At 43.1% G+C, this 18,284-nt stretch overlaps 1 protein-coding gene across 1 annotated transcript in view; it reads left to right on the top strand.

Moving 5' to 3' along the window:
* skila (SKI-like proto-oncogene a) overlaps nucleotides 1–18,284 on the top strand; it is a 32,568-nt gene that overhangs the window by 492 nt on the left and 13,792 nt on the right. Inside the window, exon 2 of the mRNA XM_067475289.1 lies at nucleotides 2,293–3,574. Coding sequence (XP_067331390.1) covers nucleotides 2,453–3,574 — 1,122 coding nt within the window. The 5' untranslated portion in view covers nucleotides 2,293–2,452. The remainder of the gene's footprint in view (nucleotides 1–2,292; nucleotides 3,575–18,284) is intronic.

Here is an 18,284-nt window from a genome sequence, read left to right as displayed (position 1 = left end):
CAGTCAGCGCTGGGTGACCCGAGGCAAGCCCGTCCTTCGCTGTCGTTGCTGGGGCGAAATGTCCGTCCCGCGGTAGATATGTGTCACCCCCCCCACCCCCTTACCGTAACCTAAATCTAGCCTCAACCTTAACCAGTCGCCCCGTGAGATGCCTAACCTGACCCAAAGCCTGACCCTTTAACCAACCCCAGCCGTTTTTTGCTACGCCCGGGAACCATAACCTAACGCTAACCCCAACCACGGGGAACATACACCAACGGGAGGGAAACACTAACTGAACGGGGCGCAGACTTCGACACAAGCCCGGCTAAAGTAGCACGTCCGTGCTTTTGAGAGCTGTGTTAGCCTGCTTTAAACCCCAGTAGCGTAATATGTCGGTAAGACAGATTTTAAGCCCGACTGTACCGGGGTAACTTAGCTGGGGGGTAGCTATCAGTTAAGCTAGCTAGCGCAGTTAGCTAGTGACGTTAACTACTGGACGTTAATCGTTCAGAGGCACGATTTCTCTTAACTAAGAGGTTTCCACGTGAATTGCGCGTACATTTTATGTTTACGTGTTTGTTTGAGGTCAAAATGTCTTATTTGTGGTTTAAAATAATGTCATACACAAGTGCGTAATATCATGTGTTGTTTGAAGCGATTTGAACATCGAGTATATCGGACAAGCACTGTGCTTAGCTACCTGTGCGTTTGACATACGGGCAAGCCGCGGTAATAAACCCCACCGTGGTCTCATCAAATCAGTGTGAGCGTAAAAGGTCGACCGCAGTGTCTTCCCAGACCAGACTGGCTGTAGTGTAGACAGTGAATGTCATTATCAGCGCTGTCTGCATACCAGTGCCTTCGTGGCGAGCCAGCAGAGGAAGCGAAGTACAGTTTAAAGACTGAGGAGGAGGGGGTCGCAGGGGATGGAGCAGAGCTGGATCATTATTATACGCGGTGTCCTTGCAGCGAAAAGGAGAGTATAAGTGGGGGGTGACATTAAGAAGTATATCTAATAACTATGAGCGTATCTGTGGGAAATCTGTCATTTAGCGAAACAACGCGGGCGTTGTGACTCCTGTCAGAAATAAACCGACGGTAGTTGCAGGATTTAAACCCAAATCAAACCGGAGTCCTGTAATACACTGAACGGGATGGGGCGAAACTGCCTCCCCGTAGATCTTCATTTATTGTTTGCTCATCTGATATTGCAGCGTTTTTGTGTGTGTGTGTGTGTGTTAGTTTTTTTCCCCTTGTAACCGGCCTACGGTGATATTTGCCATTAGAACGCCCACAAATATATGAATCGAGCTTGTGGTTGGTGTGCACCGCAGTAGCATTTCAGTCGGTGGAAAAAGGGAGAAAAAAAACGACGGGATGCTGAAATTTGCAAAAGCATGCACAAATCCGCTCACTCTGATCACCAGCGCAGTTTGCGCTTTTGCATTTTTGTTTTAAATTTCCAGTGTAGCTGTTATAATTTGAAGTCAAATGAATTGCAAATAATCCCCCAAATGTTGCAGTTTCAATCTGCCGTCTCTTACTGTCATATTGCAGCAGTAGCCATAAGCAACTACACTGCGTTTTAATGTTGTTTACCTAATCACCACCGATCTGGTAACTTCACTGTAGAGTCTGAGTAAAAAGAGGAAAACCACACTTTCCACACTGCCGTATGTCAAGCTGTGAAGGGCCAGGAGAAGAGAACGACTGCTGTTAATGCTTTTATCAATTGTTTTTCATGGAGTTTATGGGGTCAGCGTGGGGTAAGCAGACCTAGGGGGAAGACACAATATGGTTGGGAAGGGCACTTTCATTTGCAAAACGAAATGTTTTTGACTATTGTGTATCAGCCTTGCATTGACTGTGTTTAATTGTAATGGGAGAGGAGTTGGGTGAGGGGGAATTTCACTTGGGTTGTCATGTGTGGTCAACTGGTTTTGCTTGTTAAAATTCTCACTTTGTGCTCCAAAGTTTGTTTCAAAACATTTGGTGAAAATCGTAATGCAAATTTCCCCTGGGGTTCAATTACAAGGGATGAAAAAGCCCCGTTTGTGTTAAGTATGGTAATGGCCATTTGGTTTAGTGATCCATGCAAACAGCCATTGACCTTTGCAAGCACCCAGCTTGATCAGGAGCTATAAAACATTGACAGTCATGGATATTTATGGTCCACAACATATTTAATGAGATCATTTTCAGTTTATTTCTTTACAGGAAAGTAATTGATAAGCTATAGTTTTTAGATGGGGATTGATTGTTTCTATCTCTTTTTTGTTTTTGTTTTTTTTGTTTTTGTTTTATGTTTAGGAAGTGGATCAGGACATAAAAAAACTTCAGTCACCATCATGCACGTGTCTAACTTCCAGAAGATTTGTGTCATTTAAAAAGATTTAAAGCAAAATAAAGACTTGGAGGAATATAGAAACTCACACAATAGAAAGAAGCAACAATAATCCAGTGCTTAGACATGGCTAGCACCCAGACCAGTTTGAAACCTCCTTTCAAAGATTTGACCTCATTCAAAGGCAGCATGAAACGGCTGTATAGAGAGCGACTAGAAGACGCACCCATCAAGAAGCGGGTGATGGCGGAGATCAACTTGAAGCGTCGTAGCATGGATACCCTCCTTAAAACTCCTAAGGTGAAGAGAGAGCAGACTGAGGATGTGCACCATGATTCGGACATGGATGTGGACAGCCGAGCTGAACTGCACATGGTGGGCGCTGCTAAAGCCCTGGACCTGAGTCCTGGCCTCAAACACACACTGGCCCAGTTCACCCTCAGCAGCCAGAGCTCCCTTGGAGGCCCAGCTGCTTTCTCAGCTCGCACTGGCCATGAGCATTCCCCGGCTGGTATCCCCCCCCTGCCCTCCCCTCCTATTCTGGGAGGAGGCCCTCTTCTGGTTCCCTGTGACAGTTCCACTGAACTCACACATTCTCTGCTTGAAGGAGAATCCATCTCCTGCTTTGTTGTTGGAGGAGAAAAGCGACTTTGCCTGCCCCAGGTGCTCAACTCTGTTCTTCGCGACTTCTCGCTGCAGCAGATTAACACGGTGTGTGACGAGCTCTACGTTTACTGCTCACGTTGTGATGCTGAGCAGCTGCACATCCTCAAGGTGCTGGGCATTTTGCCATTTAACGCACCTTCTTGTGGCCTCATTACACTGACGGATGCACAACGGTTGTGCAATGCCCTGCTGCGTCCTGGGGCGGCCTTGCCTGCCGACCCTAGTGGCAAACTGTCTGCCCAGGGCCTTCTAAAGGAGAGTGAAGCCAGTTTTCAGGTGGAGCACCAGTGTCTGGGGAAGTGCCATGGTCTGTTTGTGCCCCAATTCTACACCCAGCCTGAGGCACCCTGCATTCAGTGTGTTGAGTGCCAGTTGCTCTTTTCACCGCAGAAGTTTGTCATGCATTCACACAAGTCACCTGATAAGAGGACCTGCCACTGGGGCTTTGACTCAGCCAAGTGGCCCTGCTACCTCCAGCTTGCCAGGAAGTACCAGGGTACACCTGAGGAGCCCAAGCTTAAGCAGCTTCTAGATGAGGTCAAAGAGAAGTTCCACTACCAACTCAAGAGGTCACTAGACAAAGTAAGTGCACTTCTGGATTTTATCTATGATTTTGTATATTTTTGGCTGTTTGAATGCTATTCATTCATCATTCTGCTAAAGAAGAAGTTAAAAGTTTTGATATGTAGGATAGGGTGTTTTTTAGGTCTCCAAAACTTACTGGGTGATCAGTAGTCTAGCTTACGGTTGGTGTTTTCTTAAACTAGCACTGACCCAATGGGGATGTGGGAAATGTGGTGACATCTGCCTGGGCAGGTCAAAACAGATGAGGCTGGGCCAGCTGGTCACAGCTGTAGGAAGTGGAAATGCATAATTTGTCCTCTCGGGTCACCTGGAGGTCACTGGGAATGTCATTGAACAAAAGGCCAATACGTGAGGTTCAGGAAGAGACTCTTGAATACCCATATTAAAACTTAATGTCAGCAATACTAGTTTCAAAGTCTAGTTGGTCAAATAAAAACTAAAATTCTTATTTATCTAAGGGGAATTACATTTTTGTTACTAAACACTCCCACAAAGAGAATGCAAGAGACATCTGGTGCAAACCAAAGCTAACAACATTTTGGCTGATAAAATAATTCTGTAACAGAATAAATATGTTTAATTAATTCTGTTATGTGTTGCCTAGCAACTTCGACAAAATATAAGCGCTACTTGAATTAAGAGAATCTCTCGTCCTCACAATTGCAGGACTGAATTGTTAGTGACCCTTTTAAGTCTCAATAAAATGGGGTTGATTGCATTACGTTAGAAGTAGTTGTCAGTGAAAGCCAGGATGGAATGGAGTACTTCAAAGAGGAAGTTTTTCAGATTCTATTTATTTTTGCTGGACAGAAAACTGTATCAATGTATTATCTGTGCTGACTTTACAAAAAAAGTCAACATTCATTTAGGGGATAAAACTTGTGTCCCAGCCATTGACTGTGGCTCACTTCCATCTGACCATAGTGGACTGCCATTTTACTATGGTTTTGTTGGTAGAGTTGAGGTTGTGTTTTGGTCAAACTCAATTTTCTTTGCTGGAATTAGAAAAAAAGAGTACTGGATAATATTTCGGTATAACCAACCAAGAGAGATATGAAACAGACAGTGTGGTGGAGTGAGTGCGGATTTCATTCACAACATTTTGAGCTGTTTGTGTACCTGCGTTAGAGAAAAGCTGCATCTTTTCTTTTTCTGGCAATAATATAAGTGTGCTGGAAATACCGTCTGGTGTCTCATCTAGCATCCCAACTGCATTCCTGTCCCACCTCTTCCCAGTTTTCTTCCTCTTCCTCCAGCCTTTGTTTAAGATATGCATCTTGGAAGGTCCAGGCATTCCTTTTTAAAGGAATAGATATTTTAGTTCCACAGAGAAAGCAAACATGCTGTGTTGAAAGCACACAAACAGTATATGTTAGAGTGCGTGTGTGTGTGTTTTAATGTACAAGACACTGCCAACCTCAGTGTGTGAAATGTGCTGGTAAACTGAGGCTAGTGTGACGCATCTTGGTCTTTCTGTCTCACACTTTGCTAGGCTCTTTGGAGCCTCTGCCCCTTTACACTTTCAGGTTGTATTCTTTCTTTCACAGTTGATGGGTTGTTTTGCCTTTTGCTTGGTTTTGTGTTTGTTTGTTTTTTTTGTTGTTGGCTTTTGTGATGGTTTGGCTTCATCAGAAATCAAAAATAATGAAAAACATAAAATTAGAATTTCAACAAATTGACTACATCCAGGATAGAAAATTTTTAATGAGTCTACTGGAAGCAGGTGACTTTTGGCATTGATGGATGCCACCACCTCCCTATCAGAGCGGACGTACAAGTGTGTGAAAGGTCATTGTCAGTGTCTCACTTTACACTGTGGTTTCATTCCAGGTTCAAACACTCTGTTTACATGTGTGTGTTTGGATAATGAAAGTGTGTTCTGACTGAACAGGAAGTGAGACAGACGGACATGTCTCTCACCCTGAACATCCTCCAGACTCTGTGTCCAGCCGCCTCCACTGCTTGGTTGTGTGACTCATACTTTCCACATGCCAGTGGATGTCAGTGAAAGGCCAGCCAGGCAGCTTATAGTTACACATGCTTTTTACAAAGATGTCTAGCCCCTGAGTGTTGGTCTAACCTCGACTGCAGACCGTTTTTCCTGATGGCTCTGAGACTGCTAGAGTAGAGAAACAAACAAAGGGAGCTTTCTGGAAGTTTTTTTTTAACCAGCATCTCCAATGGCTACTACTCCCATATCCTGTTAGGGCTGTTTAGTTTGTGAAGGTGCAGTTAAAATCTCCAGTACTTGCTCTGTATAAATGGCGCCCTTTGTCCCAAGGCAATGCTACCCTGTCTACTGATCCCTGCTGTGTAAATAGTTTGTTAGACAGACGCCATGAAAAGTTGAAGTTAAAGCTTTAAATCAAGAGTTACTTTAGAATCCAACAGACAATGAATTCATTTCGCTGTCTGTGGTTGTGACAGACACTTGTACTTTCCACTGAGACATGATCATGTGTTGCCATTTTTATTGGATGATTTTTATTTTTTCTGACAAGACAGCAATTTGATGATCACCCCCACTCCCTTGTGAAATATTTGTCATGCTTGTTTTTGGGGGGGTTGTGTGTTTACGTGGCATGACATCAGACACGTTTTAGGATAGTGTATTACAAAAGGTGTGAACGAAAAATCCCCAGTAGTAATAAGATGATGTCAGGTTGAATTTTAAGATACAGATGTGACACAAATGTAGTCTTTACAATTTATTATGTAAATAGTTATTCACATGTATTACTTTGTTTGGTGTCTAGCGATGTTTGACAAAAGTTGTCAAATTTCTTAATTTAAATGTATACAGTAAAATATATATGCCTATTTCAGATAAGAAAAATTAAATTATGAGCTGATATTTTAGCCAACTGTTGAACCTCTGTGTGCATAACCCCATGGTAGGGCAGCATAGTCAGTGTTGCTTATTTGCCTTAGACTTGTTTGTAGCGTTGTGCTGGCCCAGAGTCAGAAATGTCAGACGGTGAGAACAGCATTTTCTCTGTCTGTCTCCCTGGCTTGGCTGACACAGTGACTGCGGCACAGACGGCAGACAGCTGCATCTCTCTGGCTTCCTCTGTGTCTTATTTGGAAACCAGTGACTTCATTACCGCAGACCAGTGCAGCTGCACTCTCTGGCTGTCTCTTGGGCTGTCTGCTCTGTCTGTCTGCTTGTCAGTCATTCTCCTTAGGTTGTGTCTAATTGGATTTTGGCAGACATGCTAATCATTCACTGTGTTGCATTTGGTGTCTCATTCTCTACTTTTTCCTCTGTCCTCTAACTTCCATCTGCTTGCTTCTCTTGGATTCATGTCGTCAAACATCTTAACTTATGGGCTCTGTTCCGTACTTCTTTCTGCTTTCTTTCTTTCTGCATCATCATTTTCTTTTAACTCTGGCAGTTCTGCCATTGCCAACAAATATCTGTAAACAGTCCATACCCTGCAGACTTCAATCAGCAGCCAATAATAAAATAAGCACCCAAATGACTTGATAAGTCAATTATTATTTAAGCAATAAGACTATTCTTACATGTCTCCAAGGCAGATGAGAAGAAACCTGGGTGCTATTGATTGGGTCTCTGACCTTGATGAATGTGGTAAGTTGCTGGGTGACAGTGACGCTGAATAGAGGAGGAAATGGATCAGCAGAGCAGAAACTGAAGAAGAGTGAAATGAGGAGAATCAGGAACAGAGGCTGCAGCAAGTGTTGCACAAGTTCCTGTCTGTGTTCTGAGACATTTACTTCACCTCTGCTTCGACATTAACCTCTCTTTAACTTTTGTAATGCAGACAGGCTTTAAAGCAGAAAACACCAAGGGGAAGCACTTGAGCAAATGAAGTAATGGAGAAGATAAGTAAAAAATATGAAAGGCAAGAAGACTGGAGGAGAGATGGGTCTGACTGTTGTGTCAGTCAGAAATGACTTTGTATTTTAGTCATCTTCCATGGAACAATCCATGTCCACTGCCTACTATGTCATTACAAGGGGCTGGGCCCCCAGCTTGTCTTTCCCTGAGTTGAAAATTAACCTCTCCAAGACCTGAGCTGAACCACAAATCTAGCCTGGAACAACCCTCTTGGCTGGCCAATCACATGTTGGCCAGTTTGCATTTCACCAGCTAACCCTCTCTCCTTTACCCCCCAGCTGACCCCAGGACACCCATACACATATTTCTGTCTGTTTGTGCCTTTCCAATAGAACAATTATTCACTTATGCTGAATAGACAGCAGCTTCTTTGAACACTGCCCTGGAGTAATGTACAGTCTATCATGCCTGTCTGGTGTGGGAGCCTGATGCTTTGACTTGGCGAGTGTTTGCTGCCTGTTGTAAAGGGCTAAATGGGGCCTCACAAGGTAGGAGGGGCTGAGCAGAGGGGCCTCTGGTATGTCACCATCATTTCAATGCATGTATTACAGTGTTGCAGCTCACTGGATAAGTCTTAACTTCTTAGTCTTTTTCTTAAATGGATAGGAAGCTTCTCAAGTTTGGTTAGAAAAATTTGAATTTGTAATTGGTCACAGGCTTTATCCACAGTTCAATTCATTGTGGATTGGTTGTTTCATAGCTCACAGTTTACCCTGTGTACTGCAACCCCACATCTAAAAATGTACAATTGATTGGCTGATGGTAATTTCCCACTCCAGCTGCCACTTATTGCCACGTTATTTTTGATCCTTTTTCCCCCATGTCAGCACATAAAAACAAAATAATGTTCTGTTATGGGACTAATGTGTGCTAGCCATGGCAGCAAGCAGCAGAGAGAGGTCAGTCCAGATACAGTGGAACCTCTGCCACGTATGCCAACAGTCTTAGTCTAAACAAACTGGCTAAGCAACTCCCAGACAAATGTCCTGTGGGCCCTGGACTAACAACCTGTTTGTATGTTCACTGTGCTCTGCCCCCCCCCACTCCATTGCCCAGGGCGTCAGACCAGTTTTTTGCTTGCAAGGAAAATGAAAGCAAGAACAAGTAAAAGAGGGGTGGGAATATAATTGGCTACAACCTCAAGGAAGACTGTTCGAGGACAAAGCATGGCAGTTTGGATCGCAACATGTCTGACTAGCTTGCTTGAGTTGTTTTGCAACCAGAATAATGAGGAGTCTTGGTAGTAATTAATAGATGTGTTTATGAGAAGATTAACTGTCCACTGTCTGGTCTCCCTGCGAGACAATCAGACCAGCAGGTTGTGTGTACGCTGGGGGCAGGGAGTTGGAGACGAAGGAAGTATACTGTAAAAAGGCTGTGGAAAGCTGCCAGCTTGTGTGTAATATGTCCAAGCAAAAGAGAGTTTGCATTTGAAAGACTCTTCTGTGCTGCCTTCCTGGTGGGAATGGTGATTAATGAAGATATAAATGGAGAGACCCAGAGACTTTGCTTGCTGGAGGAGCAACATACATACAACACACATACATACACACCATATAGTAGGCACATAGACTAACTCCCTCATTGTTTCTCCCACAGCCCCAGTGTCCCAGACAGGGAGATAAACACAGGATATCAAAGGCGTGTCATGAGTCCCACTGGGCTGCCACCCAGAACATCAACGACACATAACTCATCCACTACACTGATCAATTATGCATGTTGCAAATGGGGAAACCAGGGGAAAATAGTCAGATTCTGATGCTAAAAAATCCCCTTAATTACACTATTTACACTTAATGGCTTGTCATTTCAATTGGAAACTATTTTGCTTGTAATGTTTTACTTTTGGATTCACATTTGTTTTGTGCCAAATAGTCAAACATTTTTAATGGCACTCAATGACAGCCAAGTTAAGTGCTACCAGGACCCATGCTAGTTTTAACCTTCATATTAAAGCAGAACGCGAACTGCTGTGGGATGCAAACTAGCCAAGGTTGAGGCGCTCACTTGCATTTTGCAGCCTTACCTTTGCTCTATTAACATCAAACGCCATCCATCTGTTCTGTTCCCTTCTACTGCTAGTAGCCTCTGTACCCAGTAAATCCTTATCTCACCAGGGGCCTGACTGAACAAGGCTCAGGGCAAAGCTGTAAAGTTAGCAACTGGGAAACAGACTGCATTAGTGAAGGTGAAACAAGTGACATTCTGAGATTTGCCCAGTCTTTAGTCTCTTTCTACCTTGCCAAATGCTGATGTGTTTACCTCACGGCTATTCCCTCCTGCTGTGATGCGGCTCGTGGGAATGATCTGTCTCCCTGATATTTCTTAGGGGAGACACAGATGCAAACACACAGTCTTCTTTGCCTCATATCCCTCAGGGGTCCATACCAGCTCATCTAGCTCTTCTTAATAGAGGGCTCTTTCCCCTCTGGGTCTTCAACAGCCCCAATGCACCCTTTTGCTACATAAACTAAGTAGTAGACAGTTCTCAAGGTCATTGACCTTTTAGTTGCAATTAATTACCTAGAAGCTTTCATAAAACATACATTGCATTTTTTGAGTGTACTTCAGCCATGAAAGCCCAGGGTTAAGTATGTTGAAACTGGTGAGTATACTTCAGCATCCTTGCATGCAAGCTAATACACATGTCCTCCCAACTTTCCCAAGCAACAGAATTGTGTGCATGTGTGTGTCTGTGTTAGTGTATGAGATTCTCTGAATGTCGGGCTTTTCCAGGCTTCAGTGTCGCACTTAATAAAACACCCGTTTTTGGAGTGGCTTGGCCCACATACTGTAGAGCATTATTCACCTTTAGCTTTATGATCTGATGATTTGAAGCATTGCGTTGTGGTTTACAGTCTGGTTTCATTTGAGCCATTTCCTATGACTGTTGCATTTTGTAATGCGAGACATTTTCTTTGTCATCACTGTCAAAATGTACTGGCGGAGACACATCCTGATCCCAAATGAGGCCATATGAACAGTAGTTCTTAAGTGTGAGTCATGTTGAGTGAAGAAATCTAGCCTCTAGACAGAGATGGTAAATTTTTGGCAAGGATGCCTTTTCTGTCAGCTGCTTTGGCAGACAACCAAGCGGCCTCATTTTGTAATCTGAAAAGCAGAGTGCCTCAAAACAATGTTGTAACAAAGTTACTGTTAAAATAAATCAAACATTTTGTCCTTGTCTGATCAGACATAATGACAAATATCCAGGCTGTGGCTTGACACTGACATGACATCAATGTATCCATGTGATGTGTATTTTTTTTTTTTTTTTTTGGGTAGGGGGATGACACTTACAAATACACACATTAGCATACTATGCAGATGACACAGTCTGTAGTCCATGATTAAAGGAAGTCAAAGGGTCAGATATAGTCAGAACCATTGCCAGACACACATCAACACAACCAACACCAGCAGCCACTTCCTCTAATCACCACGCCAACCCTATCCTGCAGCATGAGTCACAGGGCTCCATCAGTGCTGTGGTCTGCTCTCCACTCATCAGCGTCACTGTGGAGCCAGGACTAAGATTTATCACCACCCCAGTCTCTCACTCAGTCTGTTTGATCTACACCCAGGTGTGTTCACTTAGAGGTCTGACTCAGCCATAATGACATTTAACAAACCAAACCAGGCAATGTTATTCTGCAGTTACTGTCAAGCTTGCCTCAACCAGGGACTGTTTTAATGAACAAAGTCTGGTGATCAAATGTGTGGACTGCGGGTTCAATGGTTTTACTAAATGTTTGGGTCCTTTCAATAATCAAGTTTGAGTAGCAATAAGAGAATGCCAACCAGTTTTGAAATCCTTGACATATTGTAAAAGTAGAAAGAACAGTCTTCAGAGACTTGTTTTGAAAACCAGAGCTTGTGACAGACAGACAGACAGAGAGCTAGTGGAGGATTCATGGTAACTGAAATGCGTTCATGAGCAGTGTTTGTGTGGTTAGAGACAGGCGAGCCTGAGGGGCCTGGACAGCAAAGCCCAGCTGCCCATGCAGAGATGAACAGTAGAAGCTTCAAACAAGTTCCTGCAAGTAATATAGATGAGACCATAGCTCCCTACTGAATACTTGGAGAACCCAGGGCTTCTTTGTTTTTACTGACTGTCTTTCCATGTAGCCTGAAGGGCATTTTGGCCAGGGGAAGATGGAACTGCGACTGTATCACGGGTCAGCCTACTTAACCTCTTCCTCTTTCTTTCTCCCACCTCTAACCACCCTCTGGCCTTGTTGAAGATAGCAATGACCAACCAAGCATTGACATTTATTGCAGTATACCACATTACAACAGGGAAGCTTCCTGAGCTGATGAAGAAGCAGACAAATCACTGATCAACATTGAACCTCATGCTATAACCAGTAACAAAGTGTTTTGCAGGGTTCAAGTAAAACTGACAAAGAATTAAGTTTGAAAAAAAATTAAAGTTTTCATGAGTTTTACCAGGTAAGTATGCAGGCATACAAATCATGTGTTTTGGCCTTAACTTCCTTGAGGCAAGAAGTGAATAAAATTAAGAGTAAAACGGAGTAAATAATAATCAAACAAATAAAGCGGTGTAAACATTTTTGCCTGATCTTAAACTGGCCAAATTATAAGTTATTGTTTGTTGTTTTATGTTTAGCTAAATTTATTACATTACAAATAGTAAGACTACAAAAAGCAGTCTTCACCATGCAGTTGTAAGCATTTTAGTGGCGGATTTGTACTTTATTACAATGGCAGGGGGTCGAGCAGTGTCTCCATTTTGTATTTTCTCTCTGTAGTGATGGCAGTGCATTGCTGGCTTACTGACAGCCTCTCTCGGCTTTCAGTCTGCTTAGCAACGCTCGTCCTTTCTGCAGCTCTCTCACTCCCCTCTATCTCCAAGCAGTCGGTTGTTTCACACATTTGAATAGTAAGCTTCTTTTGCTAATATAGAAAACCAGGCAGCTAATTGTGGATTTGGACAATTAACCTATCTACAAACAACATCCCATTGGTGCAAGCTTCTCTAGAGACACTCTCTTGTTTTTAGAGAAGGTAAAAACACACACACACACACACACACACACACACACACACACATTCTCACTGGCCCAGATGAAGCTGAAATTATGAGTAGAGTCATCGTCAGACAAGAAGACAAGGGCCCACTGGCCTCATTCTTATTTGATGTGTCCCCTTAGAACATGAAGTGTGTCTGCTCATGTCTGAGTGTATATTTGTGCCCAGCAGTACTTTTGTGGTAAACTACGTCATCCTCCCACATTGCTTTTTGATTGAACTGTTGTTTGATGGGATGTCTGTTTACTTGTGTGTGTGTGTGCGTGTGTGTGTGTGTGTGCGTGCGTGCATCTGTATGTGTTGTCTGGCTCCTGCTCTGGTTTACTCTCATAGGTGATCCCTGGCAGCATTGGTATTTAACGCTGTGGGAGGGCACTGCTGTAGAAAAGTAGAGCACACACATGCTGAGCTGCTGTGCCAAAGTCAATGTACTGCACAGGTATATGCAGATAGTGCCCTTTTGCACAAAGATTATTTTTAAATGCCCTTCACTGACTCAAACATACTTGTAATGTTTCATGCCTAACATAATCTTTGTAAATAAAGGTATGAGGGGTACATATTGTTGGATAATAAGAGTCAGAACCATCATGGCTTCATATTTTTTCTGAATGTGACCAAATCAGCATGCGACATACCTAGCATGTTCATGAAAGCAGTTAAGGTTGAAGAATTAGAGTGCCTCAATTTAACTTTACTTCCTTGTCTCTGATGCTAGTATTTACAGTAGTGTGTGTGTGTGTGTGTGTGTGTGTGTGTGTGTGTGTGTGTGTGTGTGTGTGTGTGTGTGTGTGTGTGTGTGTGTGTGTGTGTGTGTGTGTGTGTGTGTGTGTGTGTGTGTGTGTGTGTGTGTGTGTGTGTGTGTGTGTGTGTGTGTGTGTGTGTGTGTGTGTGTGTGTGTGTGTGTGTGTGTGTGTGTGTGTGTGTGTGTGTGTGTGTGTGTGTGTGTGTGTGTGTAAAAAAATGTTATGGTGGGAGTTACCTTAGCCTATTTGGCTTGCCTAGAGTATTCCAGTGAGACAATTTGTCCATTCATGAGGTAACATTATGACAACCCTCCTCATGTAGTGCTGTGTATATAGACTGGAAGCTGCCGCCTGGGATTTGACTTTGAAACATGAGAATTGAAGGAGGGATAGAGAGAGGGAGATGAATAGAAAAATTGATCGAGAGCGCTTGAAGAGGCCACTTTTTTATGTTGAGGATTATAGAGAGAGTCCGTAGCTAGTTGTCAAATTAAACTCATGTCTAATTTATAATTTAATTCCTCGATATTTTATTCCTTACTTTATTAAAGGTTTCTCCCCTGGTTCCCGTTGATTCTTACTGTCAAGGCATTAGTGTGTGTGTGTGTGCGTGTGTGTGTGTGTGCGTGGATTGTAAAATGGCTGACAGAGCTGTAGCTGTGAAGGGAGGACCTCAACACATTGGCAGGGAGGAAAATGGCTGTGTGTTTGATGTGCATGTGATGACTGTCTAGACAGAGTACCCATGTGGTGCAAAAATGTGCCTAAGGCCTGAAGCCAAAGTAAGTCGAGAATGAACGTGTGTGTGTGTGTGTGTGTGTCTGGCATGACTAGTCTGGCTGATGCTTATCGGTGTGCTTGTCTGGCTCTGCTCTTTCTCTTTTGTGTTTGGAAAGAGGGAGGCACAGGTGTGTGTGTCTGGAGGTGGGGGGGAGGCACAGCCTTTTTTGTTTCCTGTTTCCCTGTCACCTGTTTGTCTAACTGTCCACCTGTCAGACCTGTCCTTGTTTATACCCTGCTTTGTTTTATTACCGCTTATCTCTTTGTCCAAGGTTGAAGCAGAAAAAAAATAAGTTGAGTTATCTAAATTGAGTACATAAAGTGAGAAATACAACTCTTCTTCCTTTATGTAGTAAGTGAAGGGTCAGATACTTTGAACAGTCTGAGCATAAAGTGTTGCAACGCAATTTGTACTTAATTACATTTTTTTTTTTTTTGGCGGGGGGGGACTTTTTGGGAAAAAAATAACAGAAATGTTTCTGAAAGCTCAATTAAAAGAACTATTTAGATCAATTTAGTACTAAATTATCCTTGGTACTAAATACTAATCCTCTTTAGTGTTGCAAGGGGCGGGAGCCTCTCCCAGCTGTCATTGGGTGAGAGGCGGCGTATACCCTGGACAGGTCGCCATGCTATTTTAGGTCCAGGAGAAAGAGACATGCATAGACCATTCATGCACATGTTCCCACCTGTGGGAAATTTGGAGTCACCAAATAATTTAACATGCATGTTTTTGGACTGTGGAAGAAAACTGGGGTACCTAGATATGTAGACTCTAAAGCATAACCAAATCATCTCATTTCACAGCGTGGAGATAATTAAAGAGCCTTTACCAAAAAAGTGTATTCCTTTTTAAAGCCCCACTTCTTCCCTTGTGGGCTGTTATTGATTGGGCTGCTGAAACAAAGTGTGGCTCCCAGTCCTTGGCTAAATGGCTTATTGGATTAAGACCTCCGTATAAAGGCCTCATGCATGTGTCTCTGTGTCTGTAAGGAGGGGGGGGGGAATTGAACACACATAAAACCACAAACCAAACACAGACACAAGTCTTAAATTTCAGATTGTCAGCAAGCAAGCTACACTACAAACAATTTAGTAGATGTGTGACAACAAAATTATTATTTTAAAGTTTTAAGAAAAGGTGACAGACAGTCACAGACAGTCACAGACAGACAGTCACAGACAATGTGTTTCTGTCACACACAGCCAAGGACCAGAGAAGCTTCAGTATCTCGTTATAGTATGTGGTCTGGAAGTGTATGTATCTATGTATCCGTAGCTTGATCTTTGACACAGTTGACGACAGCAGCAGAGCAGGATGTGGTTTAGAAACAGACAGGGCGTGACTATCTGTCTCTTAGTGTCTGTGTGTTCCTCTTAACTCTCTTGTTGTCTGAGGCAGAAGGCACCCAAATAAAGGCTGTTTACTTCCTCCCTACAGAGAGAGAAAGGGAGAGAAAAGGAGAATGAACTACATTACTCGTTCTTCCTCTGCTGCCCACCACTATGCCTCAAATCAGGGGTTTCCAACCCTCATGGACTTCTGCCCTGTTTGTTTTCGATCTCTTTACTACCCACTGCATATTACCTGGATCAGGTGTGTTTAGACAATTGGAAGATAGAAAATACCATCTTCAATTAGGATGGGATGGTGAAAGACTAATCAAATTGTTGTTTAAAAGTGATTACCTGGATCATGTTTGTTCTGTCAATCAGCTTTGACTAAGGCACTACCCAATGATCCTAGGATTTCAACGAATGTGAACAAAATTGGACCCAACCGAATTTCGCAGAAGAGATATTAAATAGATTGAAATAACACAACACAAGCACAAACACACAGGCCTTCTGCTCTCAGAAGGAAGGTCAGACCTAAATGATATTTGCTATTGGGCTTGTTGAGACTAGTTTTATGTGGGTGAGGGTTTTATATGTTGGAGAGGGTTTTACAATGTCAGATGAATCTTTATAAGCAAAACACAGAAGCACAATGATCCTGGTTATGCATCTATAGCTGCAACAAATAGTTATTTTATTTATAATTTATTTGTCTTGTTTATAAAATTTCAGCAAATTTTAAAATTGCCTAAACTACAAAGCAATGTCTTCAAATGTCTTGCTTTGTTTAATCAGGAGTCCAAATGCTAAAGATATTAAGTTTATCATCAAGTAAAGCAGAGACAATCTTACAACATCTTACAAAATATAATAATATTAATAATAATTCTTTAGAGATCAATTTTCTGTTGAACAGATAAAAGATATATTTCCTGTTGATCAGATTCAAGAGCTTTTTGATCCCATAGGGTATCTTTTTCTACAGGAGGGGAAGGAGTTCAACAGTTTCATGGCCAATGGGAGAAAAGATCACCTGTGGCGTTCTGTGGAGCACTTGACTGTGATCAGTCTCTTGTTTAAAGTGCTCCTCTTATCAGCCAGCAGGCAGTGGAGTAGGTGGGAGGGATTTTCCAGAATTGAGAGAACTTTGGACAACATTCTCCTCTCAGCCACAACATGCAGAGGGTCTAGCTTCTCCCCAAAACAGAACAAGTCCTCCTTATTAGTTTGTCCAGTCTGTTACTGACTGCCACCTTCATATTGCAGCACTAGCAAACCACAGCATAGAAGATCTGGCTACCATGGACTCATAAAACTTCCACAGCACGGAGCTGCAGATGTTAAAGGACCTTAGTCTACTTAGAAAATAGAGGCCTGCTCTGTGTTTTCCTGTTGAGTGATGCTGCATTAACTGACCGGTCCAGTTTATTTTCCAGGTGGACACCCAGGTATTTGTACTCCGAAACCATTTCCACTCTCTCTTCCTGTGTAGAGAGAGGATTGACAGAAGTCCCAGACTTCCTGAAGTCCACTACCAGTTCCTTTGTTTTACTTATGTTAAGATGATTGTGCTCACACCAGTTAAAAAACTGTCCACCACTGATCGGTGTGATATCTCCACCCTGGATACATCCTACAACCACAGAGCCATCAGAAAACTTCTGAAAGTGGCAGTTGTACCTGAAGTCTGAGGTATACAGGGTGAAGAGAAAGGGAGATAGAACTGTCCCCTGGGGAGCACCTTTGCTGCAGGTCACTCCGTGAGGTAGTCCAATATCCAGACAACCATGGGGTTTCAACAAGTACGCTCTTTAATTTCTCTCCTAGCAGGACAGGCTGTTGTGTGCTTGTCCATGTGGGTGTAGATGCAGTGTAACAGGTGGATGAAGGCATCCTCCACCCCCAGTTGGGGCTGATGAGCAAAATGGAGGGGGTCCAGAGAATGTTCTGCACAGTACCCTGGGGCTGACTCTGTCAGAACCTACAGCCTTTTTGTGGCCCCTTCAGACCATCTTTTCACTGCTTATTATAAGATTGCTGTTCATACAAGATGGACCATGTCAGGTGAAATTTTAAAAGGTCCCTTACTGTGAATCCCTACTAAATAGAGACAAGTATTTCTGGTGTAATTTATGTCTGTGTTTTGCAATGGGTGGCACAGACAAGCGCACGGTAGAAAAACACAGCTGTCTTCAAAGTGCATTTACGCTCCACCTGTATTTTCCATACTGGTTATAGTTATGTGTGGTCATGGATGTCTGTGTATTGGAGTCGAGCTTATCATTGTTGAACTTCATAGCACTCAAACTACACGTACATACAAAAGCCCCTCTTTCTGCTCCATTTATGCATCTGCTGTGGAAATGTTACATGGGCTAGTGGTCTGTAGACTAAACTGTGGCCCGGGAAATGGGTTATTGTAAAAGTTCACATGGCCATGTGTGTCTAAAGCAGGCTGTACAGAGTGGTCTGAGCTGTGTATATGTAAAGGCAGTGGCAGGCACACTGTAGGTGATTAGGAACAACAGGGCAGAGTTCAGTGGAGTGACTGTGTGGAATGCTTATCCACATTGTCATAATGTGAGCTCCAGCCTGACAAACTGCTGGAGACGCAGATGATTTCTAGTATGTGTGTGCGTGGGTGTGCATGCATGTGTCGCACAAGCACAAGATAAGAGAGGTGCTTCATTAATGCAGGTTAGGACAAATTATTAATGTAGTGTGTGTGTTAATGGAGCAAGGTGGGGGGTTGTAAAAGGTGGAACTGAGGAGAGAGATGGGCAACAGGAGCATAGGAAAACAATTGTGCTTAAATGTGCAAACGTTTGCACCTGCACCCATTCATTAAGGTTAGGAGAGTTAAGAGCAGCAGGAATAATGAGCAGGTGTGTGTGGGCGGTGGGCGTTAGGCTGTCAACTGTCAGGT

Source organism: Channa argus, chromosome 14 (assembly GCF_033026475.1).
Source record: "Channa argus isolate prfri chromosome 14, Channa argus male v1.0, whole genome shotgun sequence".
NCBI classification, from domain to species: domain Eukaryota; kingdom Metazoa; phylum Chordata; class Actinopteri; order Anabantiformes; family Channidae; genus Channa; species Channa argus.
This window is presented reverse-complemented; position numbering and strand designations above follow the sequence as displayed.